General features: G+C 34.5%; 1 protein-coding gene across 3 annotated transcripts; it reads right to left on the bottom strand.

Moving 5' to 3' along the window:
- Positions 1–11: 11 nt before the first annotated feature.
- On the bottom strand, positions 12–20,690 carry LOC134690744 (myoneurin-like). Of its 3 annotated transcripts, none has more exons than XM_063550797.1 (8): positions 20,640–20,690; positions 14,428–16,709; positions 8,310–8,522; positions 5,597–5,721; positions 4,763–4,851; positions 3,616–3,699; positions 2,811–2,893; positions 12–721 (listed from the first exon to the last, which is right to left on the bottom strand). In XM_063550797.1, the coding sequence occupies exons 2-8, from the start codon at positions 16,654–16,656 to the stop codon at positions 386–388; spliced, it is 3,159 nt and encodes a 1,052-aa protein (XP_063406867.1). In that variant the 5' UTR covers positions 16,657–16,709; positions 20,640–20,690; the 3' UTR covers positions 12–385. The 3 variants fall into 3 exon arrangements, with proteins under 3 accessions (XP_063406867.1, XP_063406866.1, XP_063406868.1); XM_063550796.1 differs by having other exon boundaries at positions 20,547–20,655; XM_063550798.1 differs by having other exon boundaries at positions 20,527–20,645.
- Between the last annotated feature and the right edge of the window lie 4,730 nt (positions 20,691–25,420).

Below are 25,420 nucleotides of genomic sequence, written 5' to 3'. Positions count from 1 at the left end.
AAAAATGGTTTCACTCTGCCTTGTAATTGGATTTATATGTGATGTTCTGGTTACCATTATTATCCACATCTCCATAGTTACAATTGTTTGCTACTGTTTATTTGACAATATCTTTACTTTTGAATATCTCTATATTTCCTATTTTAGAACAGGTATCACTTCCCCTATCACTGAAATCATCTTTGATGTGGTTGTTACCAACTGGATTTACTTTCCAATGGTAACAATTGACTTGACTGTATCCCTGTCATTGTATATTCTGTGTACCTTCTATGTCCAAGTTTTTCTGGTTATTCTAAGTTTCAAGTGCTTCCACACTATTTCCTTCAGGGTCCTTTTTCATGGATGTGCTCCATTTTTATGTTCTACTCTATATTGCTAATTTTTAACTGATTTCACTTTCCATGTCAATCATTCTCATGGTAACAATTGATTTTGACTCTATCCCTGCCATTGATTCTTCTGTGTCCAAATCATCCTGGTTACCCTGAGTTTCTATTGCTTCCATGATATTTCCTTCAGGTTCCATTATCAACAGAGGTGCCCCATTTTTGTCCATCTCCTTAATCTGATCAAACCCTATGCCAGTTTTGATCATGTTATTAAACATTGACACTCTAGTGACAACTTTGAGTTTGTGAGCATGTTTCAAGTGTTTATGAACATTCTCTCTGACTTTACATCTGTATGAACATAAATGGCAACTGAATGGTTTTTCGTCCTATAAAAGAACAAGTATTTACAATGTAACAAAAATTTGTAAGGGTTCCGCGGAACCCAGTGTCTCGCCTACTTTTGCTGTAAATTGCAGGCTCAACAAACATGAGGGGAAAAAATCAATAAAAATATTCCGCTTGATACTATCTTTTGATTGTAAAAATCTTCTGTCCAAGTTTAGAACAAATCCAGGATAGCTTATGAATCTAATAAATGTTTTAAAAACTTTAACTATATGGATGTAATGTTAACTGGAAGAAAAACTAAGTCCATTTATAAGTAAAATACAGATACACAGGTGCAAATATTCAAAAAGATTCCTTCTAGATACTAGCTTTTGATCATAAACAAGCTTCTGTCCAAGTTTGGTACAAATTAAAAACAGAAATAAGAAAGTTATCAAAATTTTTAAAAATTTAACCACAAAGTGAATGTGTTGTTTCCTGGCAGAAAATCTAAGCCCATTTAAAGTAAAATACGGAAAAAATGGATTTATTGTTTACAAAAATTTACTTCTGGATGCTATCTAATAATTATAAACAAGCTTCTGTCCAAGTTTGGTACAAACCAAGGATCATTTAAGAAAGTTATTTAAATTTTAATAACTTTAACCACAGAGTGAATGTAATGTTTTCCCGCAGAAAAACTAAGTCCATTTATAAGTAAAATACAGAAAAAATAGAATTTTATTTTCACAAAATTTACTTCTGGATACTATCTTATGATCATAAACAAGCTTCTGTCCAAGTTTGATAGAAATCCAGGATAGTTTAAGAAAGTAATTAAAATTTTTAAAACTTTAACCACATAGCGAATATAATGTTTTCCCGCAGAAAAACTAAGTGCACAAATAAGTAAAATACGGAAAAAATAGAATTTTATTTTCACAGAATTAACTTCTGGATACTATCTTATGATAATAAACAAGCTTCTGTTTAAAATTGGTACAAATCCAGTAAGGTTTAACAAAGTTATTAAAATTTTAAAAACTTAAACCACAGAGTGAATATTTGTGGACGACACCTACAGAATGTAGGATTGCTTAGTCTCGCTTTTTCAACTAAAGTCGAAGGCTCGACAATAAAAGCAACATTAAACTTACTCAACTGTAAAATTCAGGTTATTTTTACTTTGTAAATATACATGATGCTATTAGGAGTTGCATACAGGCAAAATAAGTTCAACCCTAATAAAACAGTTTCTGTGATATATGATGTTACAGTAACACAATCATTTTTATAAATTGTAAAATTGAGAATGGAAATGGAGAATGTGTCAGAGACAACAACCCGACCAAAGATAAGACAACAGCTGATGGCCACCAATGGTCTTCAATGCAGCGAGAAACTTCCGCACCTGGAGGAGAGCTTCAGCATACTTTTGCTAAGGAGGGGAGGAGTTGAGCAGTTCTTCCCATAAGATTATGGCTACAGCTTGGATTTACAAATTGTGAGGTTATTGTCAAGGCTGCAATTTCTGTGGCAGAAAGTTTGACATAGGGATAGTGATTTGGTGCTTGCTAACTTTTTAAAAGCTTAATATTTTAGAAGGTGAAAGACTTGGATGCTTCATACATTGTATATAGATGCCTTATGTTATGAAATTTTTGTCTGTCATGTGTCCATTCAGTAGAAGGGTTCCTGGGGTTGGAAACCCCCTTTTTGAGATGCATTTAAATGGGGATATATAGTTGGACCCACCTTTTTTTTAAATGACTGGATCCGCTCCTGCCATTGTCCTTGACCTCATTTTCAAGGTTAGTGACTTAGATTTATTGTAATGTTATTTTCTTTCTTATTATGAGCTTTTGCAGTAATAAGATAACTATGTTAAGTTTGAGTGAACCTTGCTAAGTCCTCATGCCCAACAGACATTTTTTTTTACCTCCACCACATTTCATTGATCTGAGAACAAGGTTAAGATTTTGTTGTCAAGTCAATATATAAGATACTATTTATAAGCAATATGTTTAATATATTTGGTGTATGGAATGATTGTAAGTTGTACCTGTCCAACTAGCAGGTGTCATCTGACCTTGACCTCATTTTCATAATTCAGTAGTCAAAATTCAGCTGACATTAGATAATACTCACAGAATGTCTGTTTGCCATGTGTCTTTTTAAAGCCATGTTGGTTTTCCCTTCATAATCACAAAGTGTGCATTTATATCTTTTTGCTACAAATATAAACCATTCAGTATTAAAAATATGTCAATGTACAATTTGAACATTTCTATTTACTGACATTTTACTGTGGATTCTTTTATATCTATGAATACCAATTTTAATGAATTTTGGTAAATTTGTATTTCAGTATAATAATATAATAATAATAATAAATTCTGTATTTAGAGAGGGTAAAATCAGTAAGTTACAACAAACTAATCTTCCCTGAACCCCTCAGTGAGTTGAGTTGTTGTGGCAAGTTGAAGCCATGAAGACAATTGTCTATTATTGAAGATCAGTTTTTGTGGCAAGTGAAAATCCTGAAGACAATTGTCTTTTGATAAATGACCTCTTGTTACATTTTAGTGTTGTTGGTTGGATGTTTCATTGACATATACTTTTTTCTTTTTATATCCAAACATAAAAATTCTGCATACTTTCAATACTTTATCAACTTAAAGTCGTAAATCTAGGAGCCTCAGTGGTAGAGTGGTCTAAGTAGTTACTACTGTAATCACTAGCCAGTCAACACTGAGGTTGGGAGTTCCAACCTCGCTTCTGCAGGTGAACTCAACTCCAATCTTAATTGACTAGGATTGTCAGTTTTCCTATTGAAGGTCAGTGGTTTTCTACTGGTATACAAGCTTCCTTCACCAATAAAACTCACTTCCACTAAATAACCTACATGCGGTTTAAAACACCAAAACTCAAATCGTAAAATCTATCTACTGACCTGAATGCACAGTATGTATGTGTTGACGCAGACCAGAACTAGTTTTACATGTCTTCTCACATTGGGAACATTTGTACTGTTCCACTGCAAAAACAAAAAAAGATGAATTTCTAGTCATCAATTCCCTATAAGAATATGTATAATTCTGTTAGAAAACTTTTTCATGCAACTTGAAATTTTTTAATGTTCTTCTTAACCCAGCTGGCCATTAAAAAGAATGGGGTTTCAATACTCTTTCAAAGTTACATTTTTGGGGCCTTTCATTGCTGACTATGTGGTATGGGTTTTGCAAATTGTTGAAGGCCATATTCATCTGATCCGTCAAATTGCGTTCAGCATTTTATTTCAACCGGTATCTAAAAATATCAAATTAAAGCTAGAGATCCTTTCATGTATTAACCAAATAAAATTGATCCACTATACTTGTGTTAAGGTGCCAATCATATCATAATAAAGATTGCTGAATTATTGTGCTCAACAATTTGAAACATTTTCATAAAGTAAATCTTTTGTATCTCAAATTATTTCCTGTTAGTGATCATAAAATCCTATAAATCTTCCCTTTTTGATTTTTTTTAACTTTGATAGTTTATGAAGAAATATGGTATATATATAAAGGTAAAATTTTCAATAATACACATGTTTGACATTTTAATTTCATAGCTTTTTTGGCTGACTATGCGGTGTGGGCTTTGCTCATTGTTAAAGGTTTTATGGTGACCTATAGTTTTAAATTGCAGTGTCATTTGATCTCTTGTGGAGAGTTGTCTCATTTGCAATCATACCACATCTTCTTTTTTATGTCAATTCACAGTTAGTGAGGATCAATAATATATGTACTGTTTATGTGTAGATCAATATTTACATTTTGAAAGCATTCTGTCAATGATGAAAATGAGGACCACAAACAAAATGTGTATTATTTACACACATATGTATGGACTGTGTGTGTGTATCAATAACACAAATGTTCAATGTACTGTGTGTGTATTAATTACACACATGTTTATGTACTGTGTGTGTACCAATTACACACATGTTTATGTACTGTGTGTGTATCAATTACACACATGTTCAATGTACTATGTGTGTATCTATTACACACATGTTTATGTACTGTGTGTGTGTGCATTTTAAAATTACATACATTCTAATGTACTGGTATTGTGTATCAACTTGTGGTTATTTAGCTGCTTTGTTTTGAAGCAATAAAAATCACATTGGTCACAAACCAACCTAAAAAAGAAAATATAATATCAATTAAAACTGACTAAACTAAAACACACAACAATATATGATATCAATTTAAAGAGATTGAACTAAGACAGACATATACAATATAAGGTCAATAAAAGAAAAATATAAACATTTTTGTATGAGGGTCATCCATATGCATGGTTCCCCCATCACATCCAGTGGCAGAACAATGGCATACCCAAGACAAGAATAATTATGCTAACCAGAAATGAATACAGAACTCTACTTTTTACTAGACTGGCATGTTAATATGCTAGTTCACAAGATACCAGTCCACATGAAAACATGTCATCCCAAACGGCCCATTATTCTAACCCTAACAGAACAGTCTTTTCTCCCAAATGCTGCATGCTTAACAATCCACAGAGACATTTTACAAATACTGTAGAAAGTTTTACCTGACTACGTAAGAGGCACTCTCATGTCATAATTCACAATATTTCTTTCAATTATTTTTCTATTATTTTTACATAAAATGTTTCGTTGAGTGCAGTCTGATACGACCACAGAGATTGAACCCTGAACAGTTGGGGCAAATAATGAAATTTTGATCAAATATTCAAGCTTGTTACCGTCTGAATTTGGATTGTGATTTAACTTTTACTAAAGTTATTGGCCCGACAACAAATGTGTCTTCGGACGACACAGACAATGATGACATCATACCACAATACATGTACTATCTTAAAAAAAAATTTGCGGTCGTATAATAAATGTGACTTACTTTTTCTGTTTTATTTCAATTCCATGTTTCTTGTGTAGATGTAAATCCAATTGGAAAGATGAATCTGTTTTGTAAGGACATAAGTGGCAAACAAATGGACTTCCATGTGTAGATATCATATGTTTCTGAAATAAAGATGAATCTGTTTTGTAAGGACATAAGTGGCAAACAAATGGACTTCCATGTGTAGATATCATATGTTTCTGAAATAAAGATGAATCTGTTTTGTAAGGACATAAGTGGCAAACAAATGGACTTCCATGTGTAGATATCATATGTTTCTGAAATAAAGATGAATCTGTTTTGTAAGGACATAAGTGGCAAACAAATGGACTTCCATGTGTAGATATCATATGTTTCTGAAATAAAGATGAATCTGTTTTGTAAGGACATAAGTGGCAAACAAATGGACTTCCATGTGTAGATATCATATGTTTCTGAAATAAAGATGAATCTGTTTTGTAAGGACATAAGTGGCAAACAAATGGACTTCCATGTGTAGATATCATATGTTTCTGAAATAAAGATGAATCTGTTTTGTAAGGACATAAGTGGCAAACAAATGGACTTCCATGTGTAGATATCATATGTTTCTGAAATAAAGATGAATCTGTTTTGTAAGGACATAAGTGGCAAACAAATGGACTTCCATGTGTAGATATCATATGTTTCTGAAATAAAGATGAATCTGTTTTGTAAGGACATAAGTGGCAAACAAATGGACTTCCATGTGTAGATATCATATGTTTCTGAAATAAAGATGAATCTGTTTTGTAAGGACATAAGTGGCAAACAAATGGACTTCCATGTGTAGATATCATATGTTTCTGAAATAAAGATGAATCTGTTTTGTAAGGACATAAGTGGCAAACAAATGGACTTCCATGTGTAGATATCATATGTTTCTGAAATAAAGATGAATCTGTTTTGTATGGACATAAGTGGCAAACAAATGGACTTCCATGTGTAGATATCATATGTTTCTGAAATAAAGATGAATCTGTTTTGGAAGGACATAAGTGGCAAACAAATGGACTTCCATGTGTAGATATCATATGTTTCTGAAATAAAGATGAATCTGTTTTGTAAGGACATAAGTGGCAAACAAATGGACTTCCATGTGTAGATATCATATGTTTCTGAAATAAAGATGAATCTGTTTTGTAAGGACATAAGTGGCAAACAAATGGACTTCCATGTGTAGATATCATATGTTTCTGAAATAAAGATGAATCTGTTTTGTAAGGACATAAGTGGCAAACAAATGGACTTCCATGTGTAGATATCATATGTTTCTGAAATAAAGATGAATCTGTTTTGTATGGACATAAGTGGCAAACAAATGGACTTCCATGTGTAGATATCATATGTTTCTGAAATAAAGATGAATCTGTTTTGGAAGGACATAAGTGGCAAACAAATGGACTTCCATGTGTAGATATCATATGTTTCTGAAATAAAGATGAATCTGTTTTGTAAGGACATAAGTGGCAAACAAATGGACTTCCATGTGTAGATATCATATGTTTCTGAAATAAAGATGAATCTGTTTTGTAAGGACATAAGTGACAAACAAATGGACTTCCATGTGTAGATATCATATGTTTCTGAAATGTATGGAAGATGGATTCCATTTCATCTTAGTGTGTCAAAATATGAGAAACTTAGATAAAAAAAAACTTACAAAGAAATATTACTGGTCCAGTCTAAGTGTGTTTCAATTTATTGAACTTTTATGTTTAAAAAACATCAAACAGTTTCCAAGGCCATACTTTGACCTATTGTAAGGTGTAACCAGATGAGGACATTTTAATACCAATGTATTTATATCCTCAAGTTCATATCAGTTTTCTGGGGTTTTAAGAGCTACGCAAAACTTCTTTAGTTAAAAAGTTTACAAAATACAAACAAATATAAAACAAATACTACAAATAATGAATCCTATCAACCTAACCCAATTCTGGTAACTTAAATATAAAAAAGAAGATGTGGTATGATTGCCAATGAGACAACTAACGACAAAAGACCAAAATGACACAGACATTAACAACTATAAGTCACCATACGGCCTTCAACAATGAGCAAAGCCCATACCGCATAGTCAGCTATAAAAGGCCCCGATAAGACAATGTAAAACAATTCAAACTAGAAAACTAATGACCTTATTTATGTAAAAAATGAAAACTATTTAAAACCCTTTCAGTCTGATACTTGTCAAAACAAAATGTTTGGAGCTATAAGATGAAAAGTAAAAGTATGGAACTGGGATGGAACCTATTAGTAAACTAATATATGAAACAAATTTACATGTCAGGATTCATTTTTTTTTATTAAATTCTGGACCTCTGGATTTCATGTTTTTAAACAAGTGATTACAGGATCAGGACCCCTCCCCCCTCACTATTTATACTTATAACCTGGAAGAAAGCACCCTAGCAACAACTGTACATGTAATGATTCTTATAGCAACCAAGGAAAAAGCGATGATTTGTTATGCTGTTTTCAACCATAAAAATATCAAATTGAAAAATTCATACAGAAATCAGAAAATTAAAACATTCTTGTAAATTCGAAACACTATAATTGCAAAATTTTAATACATTTTGACTCAGATGAAGGTTGCCTCACTGGCACACATACCACATCTTATTTATATTCAGTCTACTATGGGATCCTTATCATTGGTTCCCATGGTAACATAAGATGCACTTACCCGTAATTCCATGTTGCATTCAAATATCTTATGACAAATGATGCAAGTTTTGACCTTTGAACCTGAATGTTGTAATCTGATGTGTCGCTGTAATGAATGCTCACCAGCTAACGATGCTCCACAGATCTCACACATTCTTTGTATCTCTTTCTTTCCAATATGCCCTCTGACATGAATATACATAAATAAACAAAGAGTTGTATAATTGCAGCCCTGTTAAAAAAAAATAATATCATTTTCACACAAAAATCCAATTTACATTATAATCATGTAATGTTTATACACACATATGTTGTCAACACTCAGGATAATTAATGAGGACTGTTCAAGGAAGACAAAAGAATTTATAAATGTTCCAATGTGTCTTGGTTTTACATAAATTCCTGGTTGAGTGGTTTTACACTACTCATTTTTGGGGCCCTGTTTTGTGTGTGCCAAGGCTCTGTGTGTAAGACCATACTTTGACCTATAATGGTTTGCTGTTCTTTGTGAGGCAAGGCTCTGTGAAAAAAAACGTACATTGATATATCATGGTTTACCTTTATAAATTGTGACTTGGAAGGAGAGTTGTCTCATCAGCACTCATACCACATCTTCTTATATCTACATGTATGTATTGGTTCTTATGGCGAGTTTTCTCATTGGCACTCATACCACATCTTTTTAGCTCACCTGGCCCGAAGGGCCAAGTGAGCTTTTCTCATCACTGGTGTCCGTCGTCCATCGTCGTCCGTCGTCGTCCGTCGTCGTTAACTTTTACAAAAATCTTCTCCTCTGAAACTACTGGGCCAAATCAAACCAAACTTGGCCACAATCATCATTGGGGTATCTAGTTTAAACTAGAGGCTCTAAAGAGCCTGTGTCGCTCACCTTGGTCTATGTGAATATTAAACAAAGGAAGCATATGGATTCATGACAAAATTGTGTTTTGGTGATGGTGATATGTTTGTACATCTTACTTTACTGAACATTCTTGCTGCTTACAATTATCACTATCTATAATGACCTTGGCCCAGTAGTTTCTGTGGAAAATGTAACCGGTAGTAAAAATTTACAAATTTTATGAAAATTGTTAAAAATTGACTATAAAGGACAATAACTCCTTAGGGGGTCAATTGACCATTTTGTTTATGTTGACTTATTTGTAAATCTTACTTTGCTGAAAATTTTGGCCGTTTACAGTTTAACTCTATCTATAATAATATTCAAGATAATAACCAAAAACAGCAAAATTTTCTTAAAATTACCAATTCAGGGACAGCAACCCAACAACGGGTTCTCTGATTCATCTGAAAATTTTAGGGCAGATAGAACTTGACCTGATAAATAATTTTACCCGTGTCAGATTTGCCCTAAATGCTTTGGTTTTTGAGTTATTAGCCAAAAACTGCATTTTACCCCTATGTTCTATTTTTAGCCATGGCGGCCATCTTGGTTGGTTTGGCGGGTCACGCCACACATTTTTTAAACTAGATACCCCAAAGATGATTGTGGCCAAGTTTGGATTAATCTGGCCTAGTAGTTTCAGAGGAGAAGATTTTTGTAAAAGATATATAAAATTTACGAATAATGGTTAAAAATTGACTTTAAAGAGCAATAACTTCTAAAGGGGTCAACTGACCATTTTGGTCGGTTGACTTATTTGTAAATCTTACTTTGCTGAACATTATTGCTGTTTACAGTTTATCTCTATCTGTTATAATATTCAAGATAATAACCAACTAGAGGCTCTAAAGAGCCTGTGTCGCTCACCTTGGTCTATGTTCATATTAAACAAAGGACACAAATGGATTCATGACAAAATTGTATTTTGGTGATGATGATGTGTTTGAAGTTCTTACTTTACTGAACGATTTTGCTTCTTACAATTATATCTATAATGAACTTTGCCCATTAGTAACAGAGAACTATATTTGGTAAAAATTTACATAAATTTACCAAATTAATGAAAATTGTTAAAAATTGACTATAAAGGGCAATAACTCCTTAAGGGGTCAATTGACCATTTAGGTCATGTTGACTTATTTGTAGATCTTACTTTGCTGAACATTATTGCTGTTTACAGTTTATCGCTATCTATAATAGTATTCAAGAATACCAAAAACAGCAAAATTTCTTTAAAAATTACCAATTGGAGGGCAGCAACCCAACAACCAGTTGTCCAATTCATCTGAAAAAGGACAGATAGATATTGACTTGATTAACAATTTAACTTCTTGTCAGATTTGCTCTAAATGCTTTGGTTTCATAGTTATAAACCCAAAACTGCATTTTACCCCTATGTTCTATTTTTAGCCGTGGCAGCCATCTTGGTTGAATGGCCAGGTCATCGGACACATTTTTCAACCTAGATACCCCAAAGATGATTGTGGCCTAGTAGTTTCAGTGGAGATTTTTGTAAAAGATTACTTAGATTTACGAAAAATGGTTAAAAATTGACTATAAAGGGCAATAACTCCTAAAGGGGTCAACTGACATTTCGGTCATGTTGATTTATTTGTAAATCCAACTTTGCTGAACATTATTGATGTTTACAGTTAATCTCTATCTATAATAATATTCAAGATAATAACCAAAAACAGCAAAATTTCCTCAAAATTACCAATTCAGGGGCAGCAACCCAACAACCTATTGACCGATTCATCTGAAAATTTCAGGGCAGATAGATCTTGACCTGATAAACATTTTTATCCCATGTCAGATTTCCTCAAAATGCTTTGGTTATCTAGTAAGAGATAAACTGTAAACAGCAATAATGTTCAGCAAAGTAAGATCTACAAATAAGTCAACATGACCAAAATGGTCAGTTGACCCGTTTAGGAGTTATTGCCCTTTATAGTCAATTTTTAACCATTTTTCGTTAATTAGAGTAATCTTTTACAAAAATCTTCTCCTCTGAAACTACTTGGCCAAATTAATCCAAACTTGGCCACAATCATCTTTGGGGTATCTACTTTAAAAAATGTGTGGCGTGACCTGGTCAACCAACCAAGATGGCCGCCACGGCTAAAAATAGAACATAGGGGTAAAATGCAGTTTTTGGCTTATAACTCAAAAACCAAAGCATTTTGAGAAAATCTGACATGGAATAAAAATGTTTATCAGGTCAAGAACTATCTGCCCTGAAATTTTCAGATGAATCCGTCAATCGGTTGTTGGGTTGCTGCCCCTGAATTGGTAATTTTGAGGAAATTTTGCTGTTTTTGGTTATTATCTTGAATATTATTATAGATAAAGATAAATTGTAAACAGCAATAATGTTCAGCAAAGTAAGATCTACAAATAAGTCAACATGACCAAAATGGTCAGTTGACCCCTTTAGGAGTTATTGCCCTTTATAGTCAATCTTTAACTATTTTTCATAAATCTAAGTAATCTTTTACAAAATCTCCACTGAAACTACTAGGCCACAATCATCTTTGGGGTATCTAGTTACCCCAAAGATGATAGTGGCCAAGTTTGGTTTCATTAGGCCCAGTAGTTTCAGAGGAGAAGATTTTTGTAAAAGTTAACGACGACGGCAGCAACCCAACAACCAGTTGTCCAATTCATCCGAAAAATTCAGGGCAGATGGATATTGACTTGATTAACAATTTAACTTCTTGTCAGATTTGCTCTAGATGCTTTGGTTTCATAGTTATAAGCAAAAAACTGCATTTTACCCCTATGTTCTATTTTTAGCCGTGGCGGCCATCTTGGTTGAATGGCCAGGTCATCGGACACATTTTTCAAACTAGATACCCCAAAGATGATTGTGGCCTAGTAGTTTCAGTGGAGATTTTGTAAAAGATTACTTAGATTTATGAAAAATAGTTAAAGATTGACTATAAAGGGCAATAACTCCTAAAGGGGTCAACTGACCATTTTGGTCATGTTGACTTATTTGTAGATCTTACTTTGCTGAACATTATTGCTGTTTACAATTTATCTCTATCTATAATAATATTCAAGATAATAACCAAAAACAGCAAAATTTCCTCAAAATTACCAATTCAGGGGCAGCAACCCAACAACCGATTGACGGATTCATCTGAAAATTTCAGGGCAGATAGTTCTTGACCTGATAAACATTTTTATTCCATGTCAGATTTTCTCAAAATGCTTTGGTTTTTGAGTTATAAGCCAAAAACTGCATTTTACCCCTATGTTCTATTTTTAGCCGTGGCGGCCATCTTGGTTGGTTGACCAGGTCACGCCACACATTTTTTAAAGTAGATACCCCAAAGATGATTGTGGCCAAGTTTGGATTAATTTGGCCAAGTAGTTTCAGAGGAGAAGATTTTTGTAAAAGATTACTCTAATTAACGAAAAATGGTTAAAAATTGACTATAAAGGGCAATAACTCCTAAACGGGTCAACTGACCATTTTGGTCATGTTGACTTATTTGTAGATCTTACTTTGCTGAACATTATTGCTGTTTACAGTTTATCTCTTACTATAATAATATTCAAGATAATAACCAAAAACAGCAAAATTTCCTCAAAATTACCAATTCAGGGGTAGCAACCCAACAACTGATTGACCGATTCATCTGAAAATTTCAGGGCAGATAGATCTTGACCTGATAAACATTTTTATCCCATGTCAGATTTCCTCAAAATGCTTTGGTTTTTGAGTTATAAGCCAAAAACTGCATTTTACCCCTTTGTTCTATTTTTAGCCGTGGCGGCCATCTTGGTTGGTTGACCAGGTCACGCCACACATTTTTTAAACTAGATACCCCAAAGATGATTGTGGCCAAGTTTGGATTAATTTGGCCAAGTAGTTTCAGAGGAGAAGATTTTTGTAAAAGATTACTTTAATTAACGAAAAATGGTTAAAAATTGACTATAAAGGGCAATAACTCCTAAACGGGTCAACTGGCCATTTTGGTCATGTTGACTTATTTGTAGATCTTACTTTGCTGAACATTATTGCTGTTTACAGTTTATCTCTTACTATAATAATATTCAAGATAATAACCAAAAACAGCAAAATTTCCTGAAAATTACCAATTCAGGGGTAGCAACCCAACAACCGATTGACCGATTCATCTGAAAATTTCAGGGCAGATAGATCTTGACCTGATAAACATTTTTACCCCATGTCAGATTTCCTCAAAATGCTTTGGTTTTTGAGTTATAAGCCAAAAACTGCATTTTACCCCTTTGTTCTATTTTTAGCCCTGGCGGCAATCTTGGTTGGTTGACCAGGTCACGCCACACATTTTTTAAACTAGATACCCCAAAGATGATTGTGGCCAAGTTTGGATTAATTTAGTTAGAGATAAACTGTAAACAGCAATAATGTTCAGCAAAGTAAGATCTACAAATAAGTCAACATGACCAAAATGGTCAGTTGACCCGTTTAAAAGTTTTATTACCCTTTATAGTCAATTTTTAACCATTTTTCGTTAATTAAAGTAATCTTTTACAAAAATCTTCTCCTCTGAAACTACTAGACCACAATCATCTTTGGGGTATCTAGTTTGAAAAATGTGTCCGATGACCTGGCCATTCACCAAGATGGCCGCCACGGCTAAAAATAGAACATAGGGGTAAAATGCAGTTTTTTGCTTATAACTATGAAACCAAAGCATCTAGAGCAAATCTGACACGAGGTTGAATTGTTAATCAAGTCAATATCTATCTGCCCTGAATTTTTCAGATGAATTGGACAACTGGTTGTTGGGTTGCTGCCCTCCAATTGGTAATTTTAAAGAAATTTTGCCGTTTTTGGTTATCTTGAATACTATTATAGATAGCGATAAACTGTAAACAGCAATAATGTTCAGCAAAGTAAGATCTACAAATAAGTCAACATGACCTAAATGGTCAATTGACCCCTTAAGGAGTTATTGCCCTTTATAGTCAATTTTTAACAATTTGTATTAATTTGGTAAATTTATGTAAATTTTTACCAAATATAGTTCTCTGTTACTAATGGGCAAAGTTCATGATAGATATAATTGTAAGAAGCAAAATCGTTCAGTAAAGTAAGAACTTCAAACACATCACCATCACCAAAATACAATTTTGTCATGAATCCATTTGTGTCCTTTGTTTAATATGCACATAGACCAAGGTGAGCGACACAGGCTCTTTATAGCCTCTAGTTATACTTATTAACACATTTTACCTGAAATGTACATTTCTGCAATGGATATCGGTCAGGACATGCTACGGCTTCGTTATGTTTCCTGTACATATGTTTAGCTAGATCTCTTTTCCATGGTCCCACCCAATCACAAAGTTCACATTGTTGTTGGTTTTGATGGTTTTCCAGCCAGTGTTGTTTATAAGATTGATCTCCAGAAGTATAACGAAAGTCACATTTTCTACATTTCTGTTTTCTTATCTTTATCGGACTTGTTTGCTCTATCTTATCAATGTTTTCAGAATGATCAGTTAACTCCATGGAGATCTTACTTGTATCATCTGTTTTGATAGCTGATTCAGTAGGGTTACAGGTAGCCTTTTCTACTTTCTTTTTAGTTTTTCTTCTCTTTACAGATTCCTCTTTTTTACCATTAGAAGCCTTTCTGATAATTTTTCTTTTGCGATTTTTCTGTACATTTTCTCCATCTTTTAGTCTTTTATTGTTGTCTTCGAGTTTTGTGTTATTTTTACCCTCTTTTTGATTCATACTATTTATGTTATTGTCTGACACAAAAGCTAGGTCACCCCCATCAACAATATACATGTTTTGATCTGGAATTTCTTGAGCCTCCTCTTTGATGTGATTTAAACTATATGGATTTTCTATAAACTGGTCTTGATACTGATTAGAATTTGAAGTATGTAAAGCATCAATGACTGGTTTCTGGTCCAGGATGTGACTTGATTCATACCAGTCGTCTGTAACTTTAACTGTCTCTTTCTGATTTGATATAAACTGGTTTTCAACAATTTGAAATTGTTCGCCAATAAGACTAGAACTAGTCCGATTAAGTGTAGACTGTGCCTGTTTTTGAATATCATTTTTCTGTAGCATAATTTCCTTCAGAGCAAATTCATTTTCTATGCAGTTATCTCCCTTTAGGCATTTATCTTCCTTTGAGTGAACTAATGGTGAATTTGAAGAGTATCCTGGACAATGTTCTTCATCCATGTTTACAAATGGTTCATCGTCTTTCATATTCACAAATGATTCATCTTCATCCGTGTTCACAAATGGTTCTTCTTCTTCACATTGTAATTGTAATAGGGGTGAATTTGGTGAACTTACAGTTGATTCATTAGAGCTTAATTGTTCAGTACAAAAAGGTTCTCCTAGAGGAATTTTTATATCTGAAGGTATAGTACATTGTTCCGATTCGCGACAAACTGTCTGTATCCGAGAAACATCTGTAAATATATTTGTAGCACCGTGACTGTACTGTACTTGTGAATGACCTTTTGTTTTGAGACGGGTACCATCTTTCTCCAGTAATGACTGTACTTGAGAGTGTTTGTTTGTATTAAAATGGGTACCATCTTTCTCTAGTACTGAAGGTTTACCATACTGATTCAGAGTCTCAGGATTACTGTTAACCGACTGTAAACCATCCTTCAGTAGGAGGGGCGATTCCTGAGGAATCTGTGTTGACAAAGGTCCATCATAAGACAGTGGGTTTGTTAAGGAAGCGACCTTTGGTTTTATATATGCAAAGGATCCTCTGTCCACCATTGTTTCATTGGAATTTAAATGTTTAAAATGACTGTTTGCAGTTTGCAGCTGTGTAGAACTTCCATTTGTTGATCCTACTAGAAAATGACTGTTTGTAGTCTGCAGCTGTGTAGAACTTCCTTTTGTTGTTCCTACTAGAACGTGACAGTTTGTGTTCTGCAGCTGTGAAGTTCCATTTGTTGATCCTATTAGTCTTGGATCAATCAAATTTGGTTTTACACCTAGTGATGCAGAAACATTAAAATTGACTCCTGATTGGCTGTTGTTTGTAGACGGTTGATTGGTTGAAATATATGGCCTAGATAGATCAATACAGTTTTGCTTCAAATAATATTCCAACATTGAAGCAGCCACCTGTAGTTGCCATGCTGAACATAAAGCTAGAAAGCTTTGAACCTGGCCTATATCTATGTTAATTACACCTAGGTAAAGAAATTGTAATACAGAATTTACATCCTGTCTTGTGAACTCAGGGCAGTTGATATAGACAATAGAATTCATACCATTGTTTCTTTGTGTGAATACTTGACTGCATAATACTGTACTTGCACCCGATGCCAGAATTACTGAGTGCCCTTTAACGTGTCCATCTTTTGTTATAATAGTTACATCACATAGAGTTTCTTTTTGTTGGAAGGATTGTAGTGCAATTAAAACTGTGTCTCGATGTCCACCTACTTGTATATTTATTCTGGACATTATCAAAGATCATTGGATTCACATGTAAGAGATTCACATTCTACAAAATGTACCTGAAATGAATAAATATAAATTAATTTTAACAAAAACAGTGCCAAATTAAGCAGGGTACATGTACCAGTAGCATCTAATAGTATGCCACGCAGCCACAGCACTGTTTGGTATACCAAGAATTTTTTCTCTCTATTAAAATACATTCATACTATGCAGAGATGTAATTCATCATTTCATTTCATCTGTTAAAACTCAACAATCTTTAGATGTATCATGTTTGTAAGGATGCCTTACCAAAGACATACATGTAGCATTGATTTTTGGTAATTCATATTAAAATTGTTGAGTAGAATTTGAAAAACGTATATGTATGGATTACGGGAAAAAACTTCTTAGATGCCAAAGGAAATTATCAACTTAGTTTATATAACTTATCTTCTAATAAAGTGATATAACATCCAAAGCTTATTTCTCTGGAAGAAACAAAGGTGAATTATGATTTTAAAATGAATGGATATTTTAGATCCTTAGCTGCCATGGCTTAAAACTTTTCCATTTGCAGGTTTGTCTGTACTCAGAGTAAAATGTGTGATGTTAATACCGTCATATCCATTATACTAGCTAAAAGGTTATAATGATCAACCTTAAACAAAAATGGCTGTATTTACATCTCAATATATACCCATCTGAGTATGAGTAAAGACTAAAACCTGTGCATTTGGGAAAGGTTTAAGGTACAATGTATGACACATCCAATAAATTTTTAAAAGTTACAGATGCATTTTGTGTTTCAGAAAGATGAAATCCTTTTTGTGGTATTTTGATGGGAATTATTTTTTGATCCTTAAAATCCAACCATGCATGTAACTGCCTTCAAAATATTTTTTTGAAAAAATGTGTTTCTACATTTATGTGTAATATACATGTATAGCAAAAAGTTGCAAGTGACAAATACTTTTGGCCAGGTACTGTACCTGGCATGATGTCATAAATCGAATGACATCAATGTTTGATCTATATGACGTCCAGTTGCTGTATTTGCTGGCATAGGAAAAAAATATCCTATCATTTCAACTAAAATTGCAATTTTTTCGAAAAATTATTACCCATGGCCAGCAACTTTACAATGTACTACCGATTTTCATAAAATCGATACAATAAGATGTTATATAATACTGCCCGTACTGGTCATACTTTTTTAATTTGGTTAAAATTATATACATAGCAAACTTTCAGAGAATTTTTTTCTTGGTGTTAACCTCGTCAGAAAATTAAAATGATCATGAATAATATCATCACCAAAAAAACAAAAAAACTTTAAACCTTTCTACATCTTTTGATATTTATTTGATATAAATCAGTCATGCTGTTATATGGTAATATTTTTTGGAAAAATATTAATTTTCGTTGAAATGATAGCATTTTCGTTGAAATGATAACATTTACTAAATTTTATCATCGGTATAAAGACATCATTCGTAAATATAGCTCAACATGCAGACTTCTTATACGTTCAGGTATTTCACATCCAATTTTTTATGGAAATATTCTTTATAAAGCACAAAGGTGTCAGTATTCACCTCATAAACTTACAAAACCTTTGAATAGACTTATTAAGAAGGGATATAATTACGATACTGTTGTCAAGTCATTAAAGATTGCATATTTTGGCATTAATATTGAGTCACTGATAAGGTCTTTGCGTTGGAACTAAACACATTTGTTCTAAAAACAGTTGTTGGCATGACACGGGTTATGTTCTTCTCATATATGTCATGTATGTTATGATGGTATGATACTAAACCCCTAACGGGAAGGATTGTGCCTGATGTTCATATGATGAAATCATAATCTTTCAGTCAGTTTAATTGAAGTCTGGAGCTGGCATGTCAGTTAACTGCTAGTAGTCTGTTGTAGTTTATGTTTTATTGTCATTTTGTTTATTTTCTTTGGTTACATCTTCTGACATCAGACTCAGACTTCTCTTGAACTGAATTTTAATGTGCGTATTGTTATGCATTTACTTTTCTACATTGGTTAGAGGTATAGGGGGAGGGTTGAGATCTCACAAACATGTTTAACCCTGTTGCATTTTTGTGCCTGTCCCAAGTCAGGAGCCTCTGGCCTTTGTTAGTCTTGTATTATTTTAATTTAAGTTTCTTGTGTACAATTTGGAAATTAGTATGGCGTTCATTATCACTGAACTAGTATATATTTGTTTAGGGGCCAGCTGAAGGACGCCTCCAGGTGCCAGAATTTCTCGCTACATTGACCTTCTGCTGTTGTTTTTTTATTTGGTCGGGTTGTTGTCTCTTTGACACATTCCCCATTTCCATTCTCAATTTTATTGGACAGTATTGTTAGTGAATGCATTTAAATGCAGTGTCTGAAGTATAATGAGAATGTAATATATACTAATAAGGTTATAGGGGACAGTACCATGTGGATATTAAGCAAATGAAGTCTATAAGCAAAAACAAGTGACGATCAACTGGAAAAATAAAGGAAAATCATAATGTTCTTTTCTTGCTTACATACAGTATATTACATCTTCTTCTTTTTCCTCCATATACTGCCCCCCCCCCCCCCCCCCCCCCCCTTTTCCCATAAACTTTCTGACAACTTTTCAGACAATTTAAAAAAAAACAGATATCCCATGATTCTGGTTCTACTAAAATGTATGATAAACAGAATAATACATGGCAAAATCTGTATTGCATGCTGTATCACCTCTCGACCAAAAGCAGTCCTTGGGCAGGTCAGGAATAACCACCAATTGGTGGATTATACCTCAATTGATGTAAAACCCACCAATTGAGGTATATTGGTATAGACCAATTGACGTATAATGCAAACTTTTTGTAATTAAATGCTAGTGTGAGATAGGAGCATAATTTTGCAACTTGCAACCTATTTTATGACCCTTATTGAGTCCTCCAAAAGTTTCATTTTGTCAAAGCCTGTTGCATCTCTTGAGAATGCATGTGTAAGACAATTCTTTTGTTGAAACATTTGTACTATTGACCATGATTGACTTTTGATAATGAAAGTCAAGTATTAACAAAGAGCTTCATTCACCTGTGGAGTTGTACTCATGATCACATGACTGCAGACAGTAATGATGTCCATTGATAGGTGATTACAGGTTAATTTGCCAATCAAGAATTAACAAGATAACAATAGAAGAAACTGCAAATACAATTATTGATGAAATGCAATATGTTATGTCACTATACTGAACTAGGAATGTTTGACAAGTTTTCATACCATAATATGGTTTTAAGAAAACAATGCTCCATTTTGGTAGAATAATTTCTTTTGAAAAACAAAGAATTATACACCAATTGGTCTATACCATTATATGTCAATTGGTGGATTATACGTCAATTGAGGTATAATCCACCAATTAGTGGTTATTCCTGACCTGTTGGGACCTTGATTTGCCCTCAGACTGATACTGATTTTGCCATGTATCATGTGTATTATTCTATATGAATTGTATGGAATGATCATCATTAACTTGGACAATAGAAGAAAAAAAATTATATATACACAACAATAACTCAGAGAACAGAGTCAAATGTAATTCTGGTGTTTGTTTCTGTGAATAATGGCACTGGCTATTGTTTTATTACACACACTTAACACTTTAAGTGTTTTACACTTCTGACATTTTGAAGTGCATTTTTGGACATGTATACAGACCACATACTGTTGTCATCTTGAGTAGTAAGAACATGTATAGTATCATACAAAAGACGGTCCACAAAAGACTGACAAAGGTTTGAAGGAAAGTCTTAACTTTTTGGTAAATAGCCCATGATGACAGTAAATTATCCGGGGAGGTGTGCAATTAAAATGTAAAGAAAAGAAAACCTTTCTTCTGAATATTGTACCATTGGACTATATGTTTGGCCTTTGGCACATCTAAAGTGTAGTATTATCTTGAAGGGAAAATTAACTTTCAATGTTTACTTTGCTTTTTTTACCTTTCAATAACACGGAAGTTAATGCTGCATGGTAAATTCGTTACAAATGACGGTTTGGTATGTAGATCCGTATATGTAGATTTTTTTTTAAATAACCATGGGTGCTTCATTCAAGTTTTTTTTCTTTGACTGGTGAACAATGATTGGTTTTTTTATTACTTATATATAAAGGCTAAATCAAATAAGGGATTTACATTTAAAAAAAACCCAACATATCGTGGTATTATGGAAATGATAAAAAAAAAAATGAATAAAAAAACCCAGGACCAAATAGAGTGAAAAAAAGACAGGACAGAGATTAAAACTAAAAATAATGCAGAAATGAGGTTTCGATCCAGTGTGTATTCTGATGAGGTTCTGATCCAGTGTGCCTTCTCGTGAGGTTCTGATCCAGTGTGTATTGTCATCAGGTTCTGATCCAGTGTGCCTTCTCATGAGGTTCTGATCCAGTGATCATTCTCATGAGGTTCTGATCCAGTGTGTATTCTCATGAGGTTCTGATCCATTGTGTATTCTCATGATATTCTGACCCAGTGTGTATTGTCCTGAGGTTCTGATCCAGTGTGCATTCTCTTGAGGTTCTGATTCAGTGTGCATTCTCATGAGGTTTTGATCCAGTGTGTATTCTCATGAGATTCTGACCCAGTGTGTTTTGTCATGAGGTTCTGATCCAGTGTGCCTTCTCATGAGGTTCTGACCCAGAGTTCATTCCCCCGAAGTTCTGATCCAGTGTGCTTTCGCATGAGGTTCTGATCAAGTGTGTATTCTCATGAGGTTCTGATCTAGTGTGTATTGTCATGAGGTTCTGATTCAGTGTGCCTTCTCATGAGATTCTGATCCAGTGTGTATTGTCACGAGGTTCTGATCCAGTGTTTTCACATGAGGTTCTGATCCAGTGTGTACAGTGTATTCTCACGAGGTTCTACTACAGTATGCCTTCACATGATGGTCTGATCTAGTGTGCCTTCTCATGGGATTCTGATCTAGTGTGCATTCTCATGAGGTTCTGATCCAGTGTGTATTCTCATGAGGATTTAATTCAGTGTGTAGAATCATGAGATTCTGATACAGTGTGCATTCTCATGAGGTTCTGATCTATTGTGCCTCCTCATGAAGTTCTGACCCAGAGTTCATTCTCTCGAAGTTCTGATCCAGTGTGCTTTCTCATGAGGTTCTGATCAAGTGTGTATTCTCATGAGGTTCTGATTCAGTGTGTATTGTCATGAGGTTCTGATTCAGTGAGCCTTCTCATGAGATTCTGATCCAGTGTGTATTGTCACGAGGTTCTGATCCAGTGTGTATTCTCACGAGGTTCTACTAGTGTGCCTTCACATGATGTTCTGATCTAGTGTGCCTTCTCATGGGATTCTGATCCAGTGTGCATTCTCATGAGGTTCTGATCCAGTGTTTATTCTCATGAGGATTTAATTCAGTGTGTAGAATCATGAGATTCTGATACAGTGTGCATTCTCATGAGGTTCTGATCTATTGTGCCTCCTCATGAGGTTCTGATTCAGTATGCATTCTCATGAGGTTCTGATCCAGTGTACCACTTGAGGTTCTAATTCAGTGTGCATTTTCAGGAGGTTCTGATCCAGTGTGCATTCTCTTGAGGTTCTGATTTAGTGTGCATTCTCTTGAGGTTCTGATCCAGTGTGCATTCTCTTGAGGTTCTGATTCAGTGTGCATTCTCATGAGGATCTGATCCACTGTGCCTTCTCATGAGGTTCTGATCCAATGTGTCTATTCATGAGATTCTGACCCAGTGTGTTTTGTATTGAGGTTCTGATCCAGTGTGCCTTCTCATGAGGTTCTGACCCAGAGTTCATTCACCCGAAGTTCTGATCCAGTGTGCCTTCTCATGAGGTTCTGATCAAGTGTGTATTCTCATGAGGTTCTGATCCAGTGTGTATTGTCATGAGGTTCTGATTCAGTGTGCCTTCTCATGAGATTCTGATCCATTGTGTATTGTCACGAGGTTCTGATCCAGTGTTTTTTTTACATGAGGTTCTGATCCAGTGTGTATTCTCACGAGGTTCTACTACAGTGTGCCTTCACATGATGTTCTGATCTAGTGTGCCTTCACATGATGTTCTGATCTAGTGTGCCTTTTCATGAGATTCTGATCCAGTGTGTATTCTCATGAGGATATAATTCAGTGTGTAGTATCATAAGATTCTGATACAGTGTGCATTCTCATGAGGTTTTGATTTATTGTGCCTCCTCATGAGATTCTGGCCCAGTGTGTATTGTCATGAGGTTTTGATCCAGTATGCCTTCTCATGAGGTTCTGACTCAGTGTTCATTGTCACGAAGTTCTGATCCAGTGTGCCTTCTCATGAGGTTCTGATCCAATGTGTATTGTCATGAGGTTCTGATCCAATGTGTATTGTCATAAGGTTCTGATCCAGTGTGCCTTCTCATGATATTCTGATCCAGTGTGTATTCTCATGAGGTTCTGATCCAGTGTGTATTCTCATGAGGTTCTGATCCAATGTGTATTGTCATGAGGTTCTGATCCAATGTGTATTGTCATAAGGTTCTGATCCAGTGTGCCTTCTCATGATATTCTGATCCAGTGTGTATTCTCACGAGGTTCTGATCCAGTGTGCCTTCACATGATGTTCTGATCTAGTGTGCCTTCTCACGAGGTTCTAATCCAGTGTGCATTCCCATGAGGTTCTGATCCAATGTGTATTCTCATGAGGATTTAACTCAGTGTGTAGTATCATTAGATTATGATACAGTGTGAATTCTCATGATGTTCTGATCCAGTGTGCATTCTCATTAGGTTCTGATCTATTGTGCCTCCTCATGAGGTTCTGATTCAGTGTGCCTTCTCATATGGATTGATCCAGTGTGCATTTTTTCTTATGAGGTTTTAATTCAGTGTGTTGTATTATGAGGTTCTTATTCAGTGTACATTCCCATGAGGTTCTGATCCAGTGTGCATTCTCATGCGGTTTTGATCTATTGTGCCTCCTCGTTAGGTTCTGATTCTGATTCAGTTTGCTTTCTCATGATGATCTGATCCAGCGGCATTCTCATGAGTTTCTGATCTATTGTGCATCCTCATGAGGTTCTGATTCAGTGTGCATTTTCATGAGGTTCTGATCCAGTGTGCATTCTAATGAGGTTCTGATCCAGTGTGTATTCTCACGAGGTTTTAATTCAATGTGTAGTATCATGAGGGTCTGATTCTGTGTGTATTATCATGAAGTTCTGATTTAGTGTGTAGTATCATGAGGTTCTTATGTAGTGTGCATTCTCAAGAAGTTCTGATCCAGTGTGTATTCTCACGAGGTTCTGATTCAGTGTGCATTATCATGAGGTTCTGATCCAGTGTGTATTATCATAAGGTTCTGATTCAGTGTACATTCTCATGAGGTTCTGATCTAGTGTGCATTCTCTTGAGGTTCTGATCCAGTGCGTTTTTTCATGAGGTTCTGATTCAGTGTGCATTCATATGAGGTTCTGATCCAGTGTGCATTATTATGAGGTTCTGATCCAGTGTGCATTCTCATGAGGTTCTGATCCAGTGTGTATTCTCATGAGGTTTTGATTCAGTGTATAGTATCATGAGGTTCTGGTCCAGTGTTCATTCTCATGAGGTTCTGATCCAGTGTGTATTCTCACGAGGTTCTGATTCAGTGTGTATTCTCATGAGGTTCTGATTCAGTGAGCATTCTCTTGAGGTACTCATCGAGTGTGTATTCTCAGGAGGTTCTGATTCAGTGTGTATTCTCAGGAGGTTCTGGTCCAGTATGCCTTCTCATGAGGTTCTGATCTAGTGTTCAATCTCACGAGGTTCTGATCCAGTGTAGTATCATGAGGTTCTGATTCACTGTGCATTATCTTGAGGTTCTAGTCCATTGCCACTGAGTGCATTCTTATGAAGTTTTGATTTAGTGTGCCTTCTCATGAGGTTAAGATCCATGATGCATTTTCATGTGATCCTTCAGATGATATTTCTTTAACCTTCAACACATATATATGAGATGTCAGGATATCACAAATTTAATTTTCTTAAAGACTTGAATGATTTGAAGCCAACATTAGTTTCCCAAAAAAACATAAATCCATTTTTAAGATGAATTTATTAGGCAACAATCCGAAACTGATTGAATAGACTTTTTTCATATTACTGGCTTATGACTCCAGTTTTTAAAGTTTGTCGACAGGTTACCTTGGACATCATGGTACTCTGTCAAGTAAGGGCAACCAAAATAAGTAATATCAAACATATAATCCGTGTAATTTGAGAGGAAAATTTTCTGTTTTCCAATGACTATGTAGTGAAAAAAAAATGTTAAGCAGTTAATTTTCCCAATAGATTGTACCGATTGAAAGCTTGGTTTTACTTATTTTAATCTTGCTCTTTCACGACTTGGTACCATGATGTTCAAGGTAACCAGTCGACAAATTATATATTCCAGAGTCAAAAGTCAATTATATGAAAATATTTATTGCATAAAACTCCAAATAGAGCAGGACCAAGCCAGTTAACAGGATAAGTGCCTCCTTCCATGCAGACATCTGTGTGTATCTGTTCCAAGTCAGGAGTCGGCAGTTCAGTGGATCATCTCTGTCAATTTTGTTTTCCTCAAATTGTTTTGTTATAAATAAGATTGTAAAGTTTTTCCAATTGAATGGTTTCATATTTTTTTCATGTCAGATTCTTTCATAGCTGACTGTACAGTTTTTCTCATTTTTAAAGGCTGTATGCATATCGTTGCCTATATTTGCTTACATCTATTTCATTTGAATATTTTTTTAACGTC

Source organism: Mytilus trossulus, chromosome 11 (assembly GCF_036588685.1).
Source record: "Mytilus trossulus isolate FHL-02 chromosome 11, PNRI_Mtr1.1.1.hap1, whole genome shotgun sequence".
Taxonomy (NCBI): domain Eukaryota; kingdom Metazoa; phylum Mollusca; class Bivalvia; order Mytilida; family Mytilidae; genus Mytilus; species Mytilus trossulus.
This window is presented reverse-complemented; position numbering and strand designations above follow the sequence as displayed.

Bases quoted from the DNA above. Each gene is read 5' to 3' on its own strand.
- LOC134690744 (XM_063550797.1), bottom strand. From the start codon at position 16,656: ATGTCCAGAATAAATATACAAGTAGGTGGACATCGAGACACAGTTTTA. The intron at 3,700-4,762 runs GTATGTAATTTT...TTGTTTTTGCAG, and splicing joins CAATACCAGTACATTAGAAT to TGGAACAGTACAAATGTTCC. The intron at 2,894-3,615 runs GTCAGTAGATAG...TTATATTTGTAG, and splicing joins CATACATACTGTGCATTCAG to CAAAAAGATATAAATGCACA.